At 36.3% G+C, this 19,034-nt stretch overlaps 3 protein-coding genes across 3 annotated transcripts in view; 1 reads left to right on the forward strand and 2 right to left on the reverse strand.

Annotated features, from left to right (window-relative positions):
* Window positions 1-17,631, reverse strand: part of LOC142342691 (pleckstrin homology domain-containing family H member 2-like) — a 46,825-nt gene extending 29,194 nt beyond the window's left edge. The window contains exons 1-6 of the mRNA XM_075394184.1: window positions 16,544-17,631; window positions 15,782-15,904; window positions 8,302-8,725; window positions 4,527-4,587; window positions 3,932-4,183; window positions 3,193-3,488 (exon numbers count right to left, since the gene is read on the reverse strand). Coding sequence (XP_075250299.1) covers window positions 3,193-3,488; window positions 3,932-4,183; window positions 4,527-4,587; window positions 8,302-8,725; window positions 15,782-15,904; window positions 16,544-16,818 — 1,431 coding nt within the window. The 5' untranslated portion in view covers window positions 16,819-17,631. The remainder of the gene's footprint in view (window positions 1-3,192; window positions 3,489-3,931; window positions 4,184-4,526; window positions 4,588-8,301; window positions 8,726-15,781; window positions 15,905-16,543) is intronic.
* The window catches only part of LOC142342696 (phospholipid phosphatase 1-like), a 518,061-nt gene that overhangs the window by 335,376 nt on the left and 163,651 nt on the right, over window positions 1-19,034 (reverse strand). The window lies entirely within an intron of this gene.
* The window catches only part of LOC142342692 (germ cell-less protein-like 1), a 295,739-nt gene that overhangs the window by 19,795 nt on the left and 256,910 nt on the right, over window positions 1-19,034 (forward strand). The gene's annotated exons all lie outside the window — the stretch shown is intronic.

Genomic DNA, 19,034 nt, shown 5'->3' on the forward strand with positions numbered 1-19,034 from the left:
GCGTAAAAGTCACTCGAAAAGTCAAAATTGTCAAGCAAAAATTTTGCATAAAAAAGACGCACGTTTACAATAATTGCAATGAACTTAGTTCAAGAGCAATTAAAAAGACTACCAATCGACGAACTGCTTTAAATACCATAAGAATATATTAACGAACAACTACTAAAGAACCCAAGTTATTAAAAAAAACAGAAAATCCGACTGATGTCGGCCGAAAGGCTCTCAAACTGTCAAGCAAAAAATGTTGCATAAAAAGACACGATAAATGCTTCAAATTCAGTTTGAGGGCCATTAAGAATCACACCAAATGTCGCAGTTTTCAATTGACTTTCAGTAGTAAACTGCCACCAATTGAGTTCAGCTACTTGAAAACATGGGGAGCTCTAATCAATTGAAGCCTGCTTCAGTCGATGGGGGAGGGAGGGAGAGAGGGGGAGCCTAAATGGTACGAAGTTCGATAGTGGGCTTCAAATAACAACATTAGAGATTAATATATACGGTTATAAGCTTTAAAGTGAAAAATGGCACCAGTTTCGGAGCACTTTTCACTTGACTTTTAGTATTAAATTTCCGCCAATTGAGTTCAGCTGCTTGAAATTGTGATTGAGAGAGAATTTTAGATCACGCGAAACGCAAAAAGTCAAGAGCGTAAAAGTCACTCGAAAAGTCAAAATTGTCAAGCAAAAATTTTGCATAAAAAAGACGCACGTTTACAATAATTGCAATGAACTTCGTTCAAGAGCAATTAAAAAGACTACCAATCGACGAACTGCTTTAAATACCATAAGAATATATTAACTAACAACTACTAAAGAACCCAAGTTATTAAAAAAAACAGAAAATCCGACTGATGTCGGCCGAAATGCTCTCAAACTGTCAAGCAAAAAATGTTGCATAAAAAAGACACGTTAAAAGCTTCAAATTCAGTTCGAGGGCCATTAGTAAACTTAGTAAAACAAGACAGCGGTCTAAAATAGCTAAAATAGCCTAAAATAGGATTTATACTGAAAACAAACGTATTAACGCCTGCCAAATTGCTTTCAAACGACAGCCACGAAATTTAATGCAGTGCCAGTAGCTTACATGAATTTTTCTTTATGGGTTCAGAAAAGTGCGACTCAGGAGGGATTTGAACCCCCCGACCTCTGGAGTTCTCGGCACCGGCAAAAATTTTCAATAGAAATTATTTTACTAGAAATTTTTTTTAGCAACAAACTTCCTTACAGTAGATTTAATTTTAGCAATAGAAATTATCCGGGAGTGAGAGCTATAGATATCAATCGAAAATGAAGGCAAGCGTGAAAAGGTCAGTAGAGACGTCAAAGAAAGCGATCTTAGCAACAAACATTATTCGGGAGTGAGAGCAAAAGATATCACTCGAAAAAAAAGACCAGCGTGAGAAGGTCAATAGAGACGTCAGAGAGACGCCACTAGAACAAAAGCGCGAAATCAGTCAAGCAAAAAATTTGTATAAAAGACACGTTTACAATAATTGCCTCTAACTTCGTTGGAGAGCAATTAAGAAACATACCCGGCAGATTGCCGGAAAATAGCCGCCGTTGATTCCAATAAGCATGATTGGGATTGAAAGAACAGAAGATATTGAAAAAAAAAAGGTTTTGTACAAAAACATTTTTTAAGTCCGATTTCTTTTGATGGCATTTCGTAGTTGAAGATAACGTACTTCTGTTTCTTAGAGAGAGGCTACAGGGGCTACTATCAATACCAATAAGCATTAGAGATGGTAACTAAGACTTATAGGAACGACGTTCAAATAGCGGGCATCTAAAATTGGGCTTTATGGGTTTATCCCGTTTCTACTTCTGACTTCAATTTTTTATACTGACTTTGTTCATTTTGAATTGCTTTGCTGAGCAACTGATGTTCAAAATCACTTTTAGCAGAATGAGAGAAGAGAGAAACTAGTCTAGAGAAGTCAAAAAGATATCACGCAAAATGTTGAAAAAGCGGCAAAATGAGGTAAAGCGAAAAATTTTTTTATTCGACGAAGTAAAAAAAAATAGGAGCGCTATAATAGCCGGCTGAGAAGATGAGGCGGCTATTAATCACACCAAATGGCGCAGTTTTCAATTGAATTTCAGTAGTAAACTGCCGCCAATTGAGTTCAGCTACTTAAAAACATAGCCAGCAGATTACCGGAAGAAGGCCACGATAGACGCTTGTGGCCTATCATGAATTTAAACAATTAAAGAAATAAGTTTGACATGTCGACCACCAGCTTTTCAATAAACCACTAGACTTTCTGGGTTAGATTCGGACTGTCACTTTTATGAGACACATTTGCTCTACAAGGAAAAAACCCTAATGGAGCTTTTTCAAAATTAATATTCGATATTAAAAACTCAAGACTCTATTACTCAGGAATTAGAGCATATAAGTTTGGCACTACTTAGATGCACACTATTAAACTATTAGTAAATGTTCATAAAATTCAAAGTCCCATAACTGAGTTCAGAAGTCATTTTCTGAGTGACGTAAGTCACGCAATTAACCTACAAGCAGAAATGACGTCACGAATACAAATTTCAACTGCAAAGCAGTAGAAGTCACTGAAGTCATTGAAAAAGTTAATTCCAAGAAGTCAGGGTAAGACGAAACAAAAATATGTTAGACGGTAAAAAAAATTAGGAGCGCAATAATAGCCGCCTGGAATTGCTGACGCGGCTATTAATAACGAACGGAACGATACATTTAGATCGCGCAAAAAGTCGAGGGCTTTAAAGTCACTCGAAAAGTCAAAACAAACAGTCAAGCAAAAATTTTACAAATTTTGCTTCCTTTGAGAGTCAATAAGTTTATTTCTCTAGCCACAGCTACAAGTGAGCAACGAATACAAAATTCCAAATTACGTTTTCAAAATTTTGAAGATTTGTGTTACGCTTTTACAAATTCTTAAAGTTTCCGTCTGTAGACCACAATTCACAATTGTAGTTTTAATTGGATCAGAAAAACGGCACCCAAAGAGCTAAAACTCAAATACTACAAAAACCTTTAATATCGCAGCAGAATGAAAAAGTTCTTCTTGATCTGTAGTGTAACGATGCAGCGTTGTAATAATGCGATAAACTGGCCAATATTGACCGATCTTTAACAACAGCAGTTCTACCACCAAATAATATTGCTTCCAAATTTACACGCTCAAAAGAAAACATTCAATGAAGAACTACATACCTGAGCACTGTTCCAGTCATCGCCGAGTAACCGGAACCCAGCTAGAGACGATGTCTGGCTCTGTTGATTACCACCAGCAGGTGAATCAACCCGAACACCGTCAGCCTCTTCTTTCGTCAATGTTGTACTCGCCTCTTTGCTGCTACTGGCCGATGACACGTTGGTGGCGTCAGAGATGGTTGTGTCGATTGCGCCTGTTGAGGGGGCATATAGTGCCAATCTAGTCCAGAAGTCGTTAGGATAGTCGCTCAGTTGGAAGGCAACTCCAGCCACGCTTGCATACATTTGGGGGACAACTAAAGACAATTTTTAAATTCGTACAAAGCTCATTTTTTATTAAAAAGACAAGATATAAAGAGAGCGCCAAGCCTTTTCAGCTTGCAAAAAGATTATCTTGACCAAAACTATGTCAAATCGAAACAATAATCTGGAAACTGAGATTACTATTTTTACTTTTAAGGACAAAGGTACCCTTCGAAATCAAGGCTAATTTGTGCTTGGAAAAGCTTTTTGCACATCGGAGAGAAAATAACAGTTAATTGAGCTGTGAAATGCAGAAATTATTCTCATCAAACTTTCAGGCAAGTTTGCGTGACGCCAAGCTGACACAAAATATTAGAATATTAGAGAAATTTCAAAGAAACAACATGACATGTAAAAAAAGACGAGAGTCGCGACACTGATACTGTTCCGATGCACCTACGCAAAAACTAAGATTATTTTCAAAATAATTGTTTACCTTGAGATTTGTCATCGAAGCTCTTTTCGATCTCGCTGCACACAGTAGACATTCCTTGAGGGAACTTGATAGCAGTCTTGTCAACAGCTGAGAGACCCGAGGTTGAATTAGTTGAGGCCGGGTTCAGTACGAAGCCAGAGTTCTTAATGCTGTTATACACTTGCTCTTCCCACTTTGGGTACTTGTGTTGAGGGCGTTCCGGGGGAGGCACGCCCGATGGAAGCTGCGATGATTGGTTATTTGAGATGTCATCTGTAATTATGTACATTTTGCGAGATATCAGAAAACTTTCAACAGACTGATAATTCAATTTCGAGCTGCACATAGATATCTTATCTGAGAACAATAATAAGGAATGTCAAAAAATAATTGATGTCATTTTACATGTCAATTATCAACCGTTGTGTTCAATAATTTGACGCACTAATTATAATCAATCAGCGTTGCTTTCATGCATCACGTGTCAAATGGGGTCTAACATATTCAAATATTTCAAACTATTTATTCAATTTCATCTACAAGATTCACTGATTTGGTAACCTACGAAAGCTACGGTAGTTATTTCAGTTATGATAATCAACAATTATTGCCTCACCTGGGTTGAAGGACATCGACTGTCGGGAATCGAAGAACACGTCTCGATCATCTTCGTGTACCTGCAGCACACCATACCCAATTGAGAGAAAAAAATATGAAGACGATGAAAAACTGTAAAGTAACGATTTTGGTTTTCATAAGGCTGTGTGAAAACAAAGAGCGTTTAACAATTGATAAAGTTATGTGTCGCCTAAATGATTGGTATTAGCAAGAGGAGTAACGATAGTGTGCGGCTAGACATTAAGCTCGAACCCTCCTTAAAATAGAAAAACAAAGTACTATCACTTAAAAAACAGTTCTCAGCTCTATCAAAATATTAGCAAAAATAAAGAAAAGAACCACAAATTGATTTAAAATAGACTTTCGTTGAACGTATATCTCTAAAATATCGCTAACATAAAAGAAGCAGCGTACATTTAAAAAGAACTATGTTATTGCCAGCAGACAATACTAAGTTCATTTCACTTATTGAAGGTCCTCAATGAAATTGTGTTTTGATGGGAACTAAGAGTAAATATTCACGGTTTCCTTAAAAAAAAGTAACAAACCATCAGTTTTTTCAAAAAATGTCTGCTCTTTTTCATTTTAACTCAGTACAATTGCAGCTAAAATAAAACATAGCATGACAAGTCCTGAAACACAACCCCAGGAAATTCAAAGAAAACCTTAGAATCTGTCTACAAGCAGATCAAATGAAGAATGCCAGTCAAAAAGACAAGCAGTCAACAGTTTAGAGAAACTAAAATAATCAAACTTAACAAAAATATAATCATTGCTAAAACTCTTGATGACTGTACCATAAATGCCAAATTGGATCCATTTAACTATAGCCATTAATGCACGCACGAGCCTTGAAAGAAGATTTTTCGCCACTAAAGATGTTAATAACTTCAAAACAATTTTCTTGTCTCCAAAAACAATCCAACAACACAATTTAAAGCGTAAACAAGCATCACTGTCCCATAATGCTCAATAAACTTAGAAAAAATCAAATTTTATAAAAGATAGCTTAAATTCCTGATAATAAAATATTGAAAACCATTCCACTGCCTCTGCAAACTATGCACTAACCTATTATCAAATCCTGCCCGAGCTTCCCTGGACCCTGAGGCTGGAAAAACTCAAAAACTGATAAACTTTCAAACTTAAAAATGAAAAAATCAGAATAAATTTGTGTTTATGTTTCTAGTACCACAGCATATAGATACAAAATTGTAATAAAAAGCGATCATGTCTTGCAATACTATTAATAACTTTGAGAAACGTCAAATTAAGACTGATCAAACAAAAAAAAAACCCGAAAAATGACATAAAAAACAGAAAAAATGCACCGTTTCTGGGGCTCAAAACTCTTTGAAATATCTTCATTTAACCTTGTATTAGGTTCCCAGAAGCTGCACCCTTTTCAGCAGTTAAAGGACTAATAAAGGCAGCTATGGGCCTCTAATGAATCATAATGGCCATTGCGCGTTGACTGTTTAACTCGTTCTTGAAAATCAAAGTTTGAAAATTGTATAAAAACATCTAACAAAAAACATAGCCTGACAAGATTTGAAATTTGATTGACTAAACCGAATAACTAGTAGCAACATGGACCATGAATGGATTGTCAAAATCATTTAGAAAAAATCCGATAATAAAAATCGAAAAAACAGTAAACAACGAAGACAATTTGCCGCATATGCATAACAACGAGAAAGCGAATTTCTGTTCAAACGTTTTTTCACTCTACTTTAAAATTGGAGTTACGCAAAACCACTCACTTTTTTGCTCCACTTCTTCTTTCGGCGTGACCAAATTATCACTTCAATTTGACATCAAAAATCACTTAAAAAACACAGCCGGAAGATTTCTGGAAACGACTCGAAGAAGTCTGTCGAAAAACTAGCCTTTCAAATCAATAGTACTCCGACTACAACTTTTAATCTGCCCAGTCAAATTTGGCCACCACATTAAGCTCAAACATCTCTTCTCGAAAATAAAATGAAAACTCTTTTTTTAAACTCCATTAAACAAGCAACGTTGTACCAAAAAACACAAATCAATTTCTAAAAGACAGTGCAAACAAGCAGCAGGCTCCTGTTTCGTTACCAATAAATTCAATAAAGCATCACACTAGGCAGAAAAAATTGGCTTCAAATTATCGCTAGAAACACTTTACCAAAACGCTTCAAAATGGTATCAAATCAACCTGAATATTGTTATCAGAGACTTAAACAACCATTCGGACACCACAGAAATTTTGAAACGAAAAAAATCTGCTTAATAAAGTATTAAAATCAGTTTCAAATCACCGAAACAACGTTTTCAAACTTTATTCCTCCCCTGAATTTCCGGTTCTTTTCCATGCACCTACAAAAAACAGATAGCCGGAAAGAATCCGAAGACGTTTCGAAGAGTCGTCTCTGCCAAAAAAAAACTTTTCAAAAAGTATACAAAAAAAAACTTTTCAAAAAGTATAAACTTCTGAAAAAACCCAAGAAAAAATGAAACATCAATTGCACGTCAATCAATGAAATACTAAGCTCCTGATACCAAGCAAACTAAAAAGAAAATTGTATCCTGTTATAACAGAAGTGCATATGGAAAAGAAAAGCTTTCTTCAAAAAAATCCGAGCTCACTAAAATGCCCAAGCAACAAGAGGACAGCAATAATAGGCTCACAAGCCCGTCTAATTTTCATGAAAATGAAAAACAGCAAGAAATTGGAAAAAAATAATTGCAAATTCCCTTGCCGTCTTGCTCGTAAACGCCATTTGAATAAGTCACCGTACGTTGCTCTGAGCGCCTTCGACTTCTGATACCTTAATAGATTGCGTAAATATGTTAACCTATAGTTAAGCTTCCAAAATTATTGAGGCATTCGGAACTAAATGAGGGCCTCATGAGAGATGTTCTATTAAATTTTCCGGTCATATTTTTATTTTCGGGAGATACAAAATTGGAAACTTTTTAAAAGCTTGGCTCTGAGAAAATTAGAAGGAAACTTGAGAAGCTAGACTTATTGTGCCCTCTTAGAGTTTCAATTGGCTACTTTTCATCTACTATTGTGGCCTCTGTTTCTAGAGTTTCAATTGTCTTGTCGAGCTGCCTCGGAAATCAATTCCAAATTTTAAAAGCCTCGTTTTAGCTTTAAAAAGAGTACATCAACGTAATTAACCGTTTTCTACTCTGACATTAATATATGTCATGGATAAAACTGTTAAAAACGTTGATAGGCTCTTTTCAGGAGCAAAAATTGACGTTTTTCGTTTTTGGAAATAATTTCCACGGCAGCTCGTCAACATCAAATGAAACTCTAGAACAAGAGGACACAATATTAATCATAAAATCTAAGTTTTGCAAAAATTTTTTTTCGGGAGTAATTTTTCAGAAATAATTTTTTGATGAAAAGTCTAGCTTCTGAAGTTTTTGTTTAATTTCTCAGAGCCAAGCTTTTCAATAGTTTCCAGATATGTATCTCTCCTGATAAGTCACGAAAACTTGAATTAACAATAGACAATCTCTTCCTGGGGCTCAAATTAAGTTCCCAATCCCTTCAAAAAAATTGAAGGGTTGACTATAGAATATCATATTTACAACTTTTTAAGGTATCAAAAGTCGTTACACGGCGCTGAGCAACACACGCTGACTTTTTCGGAGGACGTTTACTAGCAAGACTGCATTCTAAAATATCGAGTTTTGTCGGAGATAGCAGCGTAAATTAAACTTCTATCACATCTATCATTCAAACCATATAAGCCATTAAAATCCAAATATTTGTGCAAACTTACAATATCATAATCATCGTTACTCAATCTGTTAGCTACGGTACTGCTGTGAGCAACACTCGCTGCAGCCCCAACACCGCTATACATCGTATTAATTTGTACATTATGAGGGGTCGAAGTAGTCTGCAACACTGAACTCCGCCAGGTTGACGCTGGGCGTTCCGGAATTACCGGTGCAAGATCGGTTTCGTCTGACAATGACAACTGCGTGTTCAGTATTTCCGAAGAAGCATTACTTGAAGTAGTCGTGGGTTTACGAGTAGTCGAAGGCGTATCATCAATGCTTAACCGCGCACTTAATTTGAAGTTTTCCAACTGTGTTTCGGCTTGCCGAAGCTTTGTCTCAAGCTTATCTAATTCGCGTTTCTTCTCGTTCAATTGCATTTCGTACAATTGTTTCATTTCTTGTTTCATGTCAAAACTTGACCTTAAACAAAATAAGGACCGCTTCTATATAGCCATGAAAATCTCGTTATCATAAGCCAGCATCAATTATATTTTTACTTTCATGAAAGTAAATTTATAAGCCATAAGCCTATAAAATATTAACTATTTCAGTTTTGAAATCAGTTTACGACAATTCTAAATAACTACCATAAAAAAGCTTCCATAAAAGGTCCTATAAATCAATAGTCACAGTGAAAACATCCGACCAATTGCAACAAAAATAGTTATTTAACCCATAAAACAGAAAAACAGGCCATTTACAACACAAGGAATATAACAATCCTGAATTTTCTCCATCCACAATGTCAAGCAAAAATTGGCGCACTCAACAACAGCAAAACATAGGCAGAAAATAAACAGAAAAAGAGCCGCCGTTGAATCCCCTGAGCGCCGTTGGGATCGAACAGTTGGAAAAAAAAATGGGCCACCGGCAAATATTTTCTCTACAAATCAAAAAGTGTACTATTTTTTTCTGCAGTTTCATTAGATTCAATAAGTATACGTACAGGTAGCAGTAGGAGCAAATTTTATAACTTAAAACATTGTCTTTAAAAATCAAGTCTTAGTGCCCGGGCTTCATTGGTTAAACCCCCTTTTTCACATCTTGACCTTCAATGTATTTGAATGAATTTGCTGACAATTCCAAAATCACCTTAAGAGAAACAATGAGTCAAGTAAGTCAAACGTGAGAGTCAAGCCTTGAGTGAAACGAAAAAAAACATAGCAGGACAAGTCCTGACGAACAATTCAAAGAATTTTCATTGACTAAACAGAAAACTAGACCTAGAACGGACTATTAATGGATTGGGAAAACCATTTAGAAAAAAAATCCAATCCAAAAAATCGAAAAAACAGTAAAAATCCAAGTAAAATTGCCGCACGTGAACAAAAAACCACTAGCGAGAAAGCGAATTTTTGTTCAAACAACGTTTTCTCACTACTATCAATTTAGAGCGAAAAAATTTCACGCCGCAAAACCACTCGGTTTTTCGCTCCACTTCCTGTTTCGGCGTGACAAAAATCACTACTCCAATTTGACTTCAAAAATCATGAAAATGTGTGAACAGATCTTTAAAAAAAGACAGCGCCCCAATACAATTCAAATTCTTTGAATTGTAAAAAACGTGATAAAAAGTTAAAGCAAAATATAAAAATATAGCAGGACCAGTACTGAATTACAATCCAAAGTATTGAAATAACTGAAGGCCTGGCAGCACTTTTCCAGCAACGATAAAAAAGCTAGCAGACTGCCAGCAAATAGCCGCAATAGCTTTGTAGATCGGCGGTCTAAAAATCTCTTCATTAAATGCTGAGATGTTATATTTTGAGGTAACTTGAGGAAGAATCGAGGTAACTTATTGCTGCTTCTAATAGACGCTCTCAAATAATATTCAATTAGAGTGACACACACTCACTTGACCTTATCTCTCTAAATCGAAGTAAAGAAAAGTCAATTTGAGAGAGAGGACGTCATTTTTGAGATTGGGGCAAGTCACTTGTGACCATAACTTCAATCACGCGAATGAACAAAAAACTCGCTCCAATAAGAGTGTAAATGACATCACATACTCAATTCGTTTAAAATTGCATGAACGAATGAACAAAAAAAGATTTGAAGAGCTTGTAAAGAGCATGTGGTAGAAAAACTTGATGAATACTAAATAAAAAAACAAAAAGAAGGCCAATAATAGCCTCAGCTATTAAAATTAAAGAACAATAACACTTCATATGAACATCGAGACTACGCACCATTAGAATGTGAACACATTACACAAACTTGCGGAAATCAAAAACAGGCCATTGAAAAGCTCCAGAAATTCAAAAAACAAACATTTTAAAAATTGGTGGCATGAAAAACGACAAAACTACTCGCTAAAATATTTAAACACAGCATAACATACATTTTTAGAAATCAGAAAAAATCCATCAGAGTTTCGGTTAGGTGAAAAAAGGAGAAACGCCAAATGAAGGCAAGATTCAAAAATCCACTAAAAACGTTTCAAAAGAACAAAATAACTCGGTCAATAAAAGCGATAGTTAAAAGTTGGAGCCGATAAATTTACAAAACTAATCTGCACTAGAAGGCCTAAGAAAACAGTTATTTTTGGGATTAAGCGACTGGACTTCAAGAAAGACAACAAAAACAGGCATGACTAACAAATCCACTAATACTCTTTGAACAGATTGTTTAAAGTCATACAGATCACTGTTATGAACTGAAATCATTAATTAGATTCAATTATGCCTCATTAGCAGCCCATAACGATTGTCAATTACATGACTCAAATAAAAAGAAAAACAAAACCGACTCACGTCGGGCGAATTGCTTTCAAACGACCGCGCGCGCGGTTGGCTTCGTCAGTAGCTAGACACGGTTTAGTGATGCTAGCTTTAGCTTAATTGAAGGGGGTGCAAGTGAGTGCAGCGGGGGTATGTACCGCAGCGGGTGGGCAACGGTGGGAGGGGGAAATTTGGCTGCACGAGGTCCTCATGGCCTGAACGATGTGCAGGGGGATTGGGTGCGGGCTGATGTGGGGGCGAGTGGTGGAAGTGGGGTGGGTGGGGTCAATTTCTAAGCACCGCCCTTCGCACCATAAGTATGTCTCCAAAACAGATTCTGTGAATCGCATACTTGACTAGTGAGCTGAAATACTAGTGAGCTGAAAGGGTATAAGAGCATTTAAGGCCTGCTGAGCGCTACCTGTTTATCCCGTTTTTGAGGACGAAAAGTCATATACGTCAGAATAAAAATTGATCAAGCGAAAAATCGGATAAAGAGACCGACAGGACTAATATAATTGCTACAAACTTTGTTTGAGAGCAATTAACAAAAAGACCAAAACTCGAAAATTCAAGGCCATAGAAAGCATCGGCTATCTAAACAATCTGAACTGAAACAAATATTTGCAATATTTAAGCTTCATTAGCCAGCGCTGATTGCTCTGATTATTAACCAGATTGATGTGATGCTTAATCCAGGTGATATGACAACAAAAGTACAACATACACCCAGACCCGAGTTCGCTAAGTTTTTGAAAACAAATAGCGTCAAAGTCAAGAAAATGACTAGCCATGAACCATTATTTTTAGCCTCATAAGCAAACGATGAGAACCCCCCAGAACGTAAACAACAGAAAAACTGCAAAACTGGGCAAGACTAAAAAAATCCCTAGTCATTTTTTTTGAAGAAAGTTGTGAAAAAGTAGTTACAACGTTAAGACATCAATTGAATCTATAACATAAGTTGTATTGCGCCTCATAAGATAACAAATGAGATCGGTCACTAATGATACTAAGAAACAGTACAACAAAAGGAACTAAAAGAACAGGAAAAACTAAAAATTACTGATATTTTATTAAAAGTAGTGCCATTTTCAAACAAAATATTAATTGCCCTTTAATGAAATCAAAAAGCCGTGCATTATTAGAACACAGTCATGCCCTTTGGAAAACACCAGTTAACAAAATCGGGAGAAAAAACGCAAAAAAGTCAAACTGTCACACGCTTTTTGGCTCCCTTTCCTCGAAAAAAAAACATAGCCGGAAGTCTGGAAACGGCTTGAATTTCTCTTCATGTACTAAGTGCAAACTAAGAATAGCTTCTATGTACTTAGTACAAACTGATACAAAGCAAGAAAAAAGAGAAAATAACAATCTTGAGTCAAATAAAAAACATTCGCCAAAATGTACATTTTCCTAAAAGAGTGAAGAAAGTTAATTACTTTTCATAGAGTAATAGCACACATACAAATGAAAAGTTTTGTTTCATCTACACGAAACTTTAAAACTGATCACAGAATATAAGGCAAGTATAATAAGCTCATTAACATTCCAAACATTAAAAAAGGCGAAAAATTGTACTAAATTTCATTTTTTTAAAAAATTTCATTTAACAAAACAGCTATGCACACAAAAACAGGATTCAAATCTTAAAATCGCTGAGGAGCATTAGGTTTCAATTCTGAGAACAATAAATGAAATAGAAGTCCAATGGGGGAAAATATCGGTAAGGGAATATGTTCGAAAATCCAAATCAGCGTGACTCTTTTTAATTATCAAAAACTTGGATTGGAAAAGCAAAGCGAATATAATCACCTTAGTCTACAATAAATTAGACAACATAAAAACTAAAAACAAATAGCCCGAAAAAGCAGCACATTAGCAAAGTTTGCCCGCTTAGCTCTCTTTTCTCCGCTTTTCAAATTTGTTCATTAAAACATCTTTTTCAAACTTTATTTACTCCCTGGAGTTCCGGATTCTTTCTCGCTCACTTATCAAAACCATAACACGTTTTTCAATCGTAGAAAGACAGCGCACCAATATAATCTAAATCTTTGAATAAAAAAAAGGAGAGCGCCTATGTAATAGGCAATGAGACGCTGACGCCTGCACTTCTAAAAATTATTTCGTTAAGGAGTACTCAATCTCATTTTTGTTGGGCAATAGCAGCTGAAACTGTTGAGCCTGGGCGTCCGCCAACAACCTTACGACAAATACATATTGCTTTCGACTTAAGTGCTGCGTTTAGAGATTAAATAGAGAAATAGGGATGCAATTTTCTAGAATTCTTCTGTCAAGATTTAAGAGTGGTACAGGTCTGTAATTCATTATCAACCCTTTGTATCGCCTTTTTTAATCACTGGTGGTACCAATGCAGTTTCCAGCATTTTTAAATTCCCATATTCTTTTTTATAGTCTGCAAAGCATGAATTCATTGACCTATGTAAAAAATCTCCAGAAAAAAAAAACATTGTTGGAAGTCCAATTGTACCTTTAGCTGTCGACTTCTTGATATCGATTAAGAACATCACACCGACTAACGTCGAGCGAATCGCTCTCAAACGACCAGCGAGCAGTCGGCGTCGTCAGTAGCTAGCCACGGTTTAGTGAGGCTAGCTTTAGCTTGTTTCGACTCTGCAACTTTTAGTTCTCTAGCCTTGTTAGTAAAAAAATCAAATAAAAAAATTGATATTTTAAAAATTTGCAAAAAATTGCAAAATTTTAAAAAAAGCTACCAGATTTTGCAGTGAAAATGCTCAAACCTTTTTTGTCTCTGGAGTTATGTCAGGTAACCCATCTGCGAGACTTGAAAAGCTTCGTTAGCCAGTAATGATCGATCAGTAAATCAGAAAAGGACAAAAATATACAAAATTTTTAAAAAACAATAGCAAATTTTAATAAAATCTTGCTAAAATTCAAGATATTAAACAAAAATATTCTTCAAAAACGTTTCATTGTCTCAAGAGACTATCCAGTATCCCTATTTGAAGCTTTAAATAGTTTCACTGCCTCATAAAGATCCAAAAACTTAGAACATAATAATTTTCCGAAATTTGAGAAAAAAATTTATCAAAAAATTGCTGAAGCTGGAATCAATAAAATACTGATAACCATTCTCTTAACTCTATAAATTATGCGATAGCTTATCATCAAACCTTGGAGGAGGTATCTAGGACCCTGGTGCCGGAAAAAACAATAAAAAATTCAAAAAGATTAAAAACTTGAAAATTGCCAATATTTTTTAAAACTTGCTGATATTAAAATCTTGAAAACATTCCATTACATCTAGAACTATGCAATAACCTATAATCAAATCCTAGAGGAGTTTATATGGCTCCTGAGGCTGGAAACTTAAAAAAATGACCAAAACTTGAAAAAATGCAAGTTTTATAAAAAAGCGCTAAAAATTGTCGTATTAAAAAATGAAGCTATCCCATGGCAAATAAAAATTTTTCAGTAACTTATTATTATACCCTTAAGGACGTCTTCTGACCCATGCTTCTGGAAAAACGTCAATAATGAAAACTAAATGTCAAAAAAATTAAAATTTGCACGTTTTGTCAAAAAAAAAATGCTAAAATTTGTGATGTTAAAATATTGAAACCATTCTACTACCACTAGAAACAATGATGTAGTATCCTATTAAAAACCCTAAAGGAGGTTCCTTGACACCTAGGGCTGAAACAACTAAAAAAACGACAAAAATTCTAACGAAGCTTGAAAAAAAAATGTGAAAATTAGTATAAAATTGGGTATTTTTGCAATCGGTTGTTCGAACGTAGCCACAGGTGCACCGGCGGCTGATGGGGTGGGAGAGGGTGTGGGCAACAGTAGGGCCGGGGGGGCAACAGTGCGGTGGGGGTTGGGGGCAATAGTGGGGGGGGGGTCAACAGTGGGGGTGTGTTCAACCTCTAAGAACCGCCCTTCACACCATAAGTATAAGTCTCAGAAACAGTTTGAGCTGAAACAGAGCTGATAGGCTCTAAGAGCACTTAATGCACTCGCTACCTGTTTATCCCGTTTTTGAGGACGAAAGGTCAAAAGCGTCAGATTAAAAATCGTTCAAGCGAGAAATGGCATTAAAAAAAGACCGACAGGACTAATATAATCGCTACACACTTCGTTTGAGAGCAATTAAAAAGGATTTCAGATTAAAAAACCTCTTAGAGATGCGGAATTTTTTTTCAAATTTGGGTTCTATGATTTCATGTTGTAGAAGAAAATATGCATTAGACATTCAATTGTTCATTGATGTTTGAGAGTACGAACTACTCAAAATTCACAAGTTCTTGCAAATAAGTCAGAATTTCTTATGCGTTTATTTCTCGTGATCGTATTGGCGGTCTTGTCCAGATGCCTCTGTCGTCATACTTTGACAACAGTAAATTTCGTTTCCAACAGTAAATTTCAGCTGCAATTTACTTCATCGCTTATCAATCATCGTTAAATACAACTTCATTTTCTAAACTCTTCCACTATTTTGGTTGTTAAAACTGAAGGCCTCCGCGTGCAGATTCAGACATTTGAAGAAATAGTGAAGTTCTCAAGATCTCGATTTAATTATTGACGAGATAACTGAGAAAATTTAAGCTTTCAAACATTCAAATTTTATTTTCTATTTATTCGACAATGTTAACCGGGAACAGAACAGGTGCCTCATTGCTGTAAAAGATAAATATCTGGTAGGCTAGATGAACTGAAGACAAGCTATACGTTACTTCTTGACTACGATTGTATTTATCAAGCTAGGACTAACTTTTCATTATCCGTTTTCTGCTTCCTTAGTATTTTATTCTCTTCTTCGGCTTTCAGAAGTTTGTCACTCACGAGCCTCTCTTTGTCAACTGCATCCTTCAACTGATTTTCCAATCCAGCCATTCTAAAATCAGACGTCATTATTAAGATTCAGGAATGGTCGCCTTGAAATTACCGAGTGCTTCAATAACTTTAAGCCTCCGATTACGGGCATCAAACACATCTCAAGTCTCTTTTAACATAACCAACTTAATGTCTGACAAATTGCTCTCTAACAACTGCCGAGAGATTGCCTTCGTCAGTATCTAGCTGCAGATTACGTTTAATTGAGGGGTGTGGGTCAAACTCTAAGAACCACCCGTCACACCGTGAATTCATGTCTCCGCGACGAATTCGGTTAATCTCATGCTTTGAGACTAGTATGGCGTACAGTTCAAAGAGAACTGCTCAGGAACTTAATGCCCCACGCTTTTACTTGTTTATCCCGTTTTTGAGGACAAGAAGTCAAAGGGTCTGACGAAAAAAATACCAGACAACTCGCTAGTACGAAAAATCAAATTAAAAAGACCAGCAGGACTAGTATAATTGCTAAAACTTCGTTTGAGACCAATTAAAACCGAAGCTGCAATCTTCTAAGCAATCTATTTCAAAATCTTTTAACACTTTTTTCAAAATTTTTAATTATGTCGCGCTTTTTACTGGAATAAAGTCTCTTCACAGTGTAACATTTTAAGTTAACTGCAACTATTTTAAAATAACTCACCTGTTTCCAAGGTTGCCTCGAATGACTACGACCTGCTCCTTGAATCTGAGCATTTGATTCTGTAGATGTATACAGTTTTCACACTCTCCAGGCCGCCTACCATCACCCGATGACATTGAGCCATGCCTGCTCACACCACTTAACTCTCCTGGAGGCAAAAGAGATTTGCTTGATGAGCTGTGGCCTGATCCAATTCCTGACGACAGCGAACTTGAAGATGCAGCTCCTGTTCCACGCGGACTGTAGTCTGACGAGCCGGGAGTAGATCCGAACATATTTGCTTCAACGTTCCAGATTCAGAAACGTCTACATGAATTCCAAAGTTTTGCAATCTAATATTAGTAAATAAGAAGTTAAGCCATCAGCAAACAAGCTGTTCTTTGCATGCAAAATCTGAAATGATTTGTAAAGACCATTAATGGAGTCTTTCTGTCCAATAATTGAGAGCAAGTGCTTATGTTTTCGCCGATTTCCCATTATAGCCTTCTCCGACCCCGATATAATAATCATCAGGGCGTTTGAAGAGCGCTTTTAACAGTCCAGAATTGGAAAATTGAATGTATGGGCTCTCCACCTCGGACGGTTGCACGCGACTTCTTTGGCATATGCCAGCCACGTCTTTGAACGGATTTGAACGTCATGTGGGGGAGGTTTCAAATGTCTAACAATTATTTCGAACCAGCCTGCGGTATCCAACAACCTGATAGTTGTTAAGGATTCAGGATACCCTTTGGGTTTTGAGATAATGCAAGTAGTTGTTGTTGTTGTTGTTGGGGATTTACAGTTTTCACTGAGGGGATTTTCGTCCCAGTCGTCGTCTTAAAAAATTGTCCTATTATTTCTGCAGATCTGACAGTCACAGCATAGATGCCAGCTACAGATGTTATTTTCGTCGAATCGCTCGTTTACAAACTTCCACATGAAATTTAAAACTCGATTTTTAAGGCCTTTTTTCGTATTAAATTCAATGTATTTTTCTATTCGATTTGCTAGTCTGCATGTACGGAAAAAGAAATCATTTCTAGCCTTTTCAGTTCTGGTTTTCGGGAGCTTGAATAATTCATTTGTTCTCCCTTTTTCTGAATTTTGTTTCAGCACTGGTAAACATACCCGGCAGATTGCCGGAAAATAGCCGCCGTTGATTCCAATAAGCATGATTGGGATTGAACGAATAGAATATATTGAAAAAAAAAAAGATTTTTGTACAAAAATATTTTTTAAGTCCGATTTAATTTGATGGCATTTCGTAGTTGAACATACTTCTGTTTCTTAGAGAGAGGCTACAGGGGCTACTATCAACACCAATAAGCATTAGAGGTGGTAACTAAGACTTATAGGAACGACGTTCAAATAGCGGGCATCTAAAATTGGGCTTTATGGGTTTATCCCGTTTCTATTTCTGACTTCAATTTTTTATACCGACTCTGTTCATTTTGAATTGCTTTGATGGTTAAATTCACTTTTAGCAGAATGAGAGAAGAGAGAAACTAGCCTAGAGAAGTCAAAAAGATTTCACGCAAAATGTCGAAAAAGCGGCAAAATGGTAAAGCAAAAAAAAGTTTGACGAAGTAAAAAAAAAATACGAGCGCAATAATAGCCGGCTGAGAAGATGAGGGCGGCTATTAAAAAGCTATCGTCTTCTGTCAATTTCGATAAAAGTAGAATGTCATTTAGTTGCATGAACATTGGTACTGGTAGTATGTTAAGAAGTCTCAGTTGATTTGGATACGGCATGACTTTTTGTCCAAGGATCCATTTGACTACTTTCTTTTGAAATCTTTCAAGCTGTTGTAGCTCACCTCGGTTCGGATTTGTGCATGCAGAGCCATATGAGTACTGGCAAAATTAGTGACTTGTAGAGTCCGAGCTTGATCTCTTGTCTTACGTGAAGAGCTATGTTTCGTCGAAGTAGGTAGAGTACTTTGTTCGCTTTTTTCAGTCGTTCTTCGATGTGTGTCTTCCACGTTAGGTCATGGGAAACATAGATGCCGAGATCTTTGATGACTTTGTAGTAGTAGTACAAGCTTCGGTTTATTGCCCCTGTTGTGTCAATCCCAGTGTTTGTCAGTCTATTTCAGTTTATTCCAGTTGTTACATGTTCCACATTTGCACATTATTTCGCATTGACTTCGGAAATCAACACGGCCTAAAACACAGAATTCTAAAGCAAATGTGGAATGATATCATGATTCGGTACAAACCAGAAAATGTTTGCACGTGGCAGATCTGTTGTGACTGTCAACACTGCAGAGAGACATGGACTAATTTTCTATAACTGTTTTGATCGGGAGAAATACCTTCTGCAAAGAAAATCCCCAACAACAACAACAACAACAATTATTCGCCAGGTGCACTTGTTCAGTTGATTAAAACTTTTTGTGAAGTATTCCCAGTAGATGTTGGTGATTGTCCAAACTAACTTTTGCCAGTTACTTTTGTTTTAGCTGTTACAAATCTTCAGTGACTTAGGAAAATCGTTTACAATAATTGT

The sequence above is a fragment of the Convolutriloba macropyga genome, chromosome 7 (assembly GCF_964194025.1).
Source record: "Convolutriloba macropyga chromosome 7, txConMacr16.3, whole genome shotgun sequence".
Taxonomy (NCBI): domain Eukaryota; kingdom Metazoa; phylum Xenacoelomorpha; order Acoela; family Convolutidae; genus Convolutriloba; species Convolutriloba macropyga.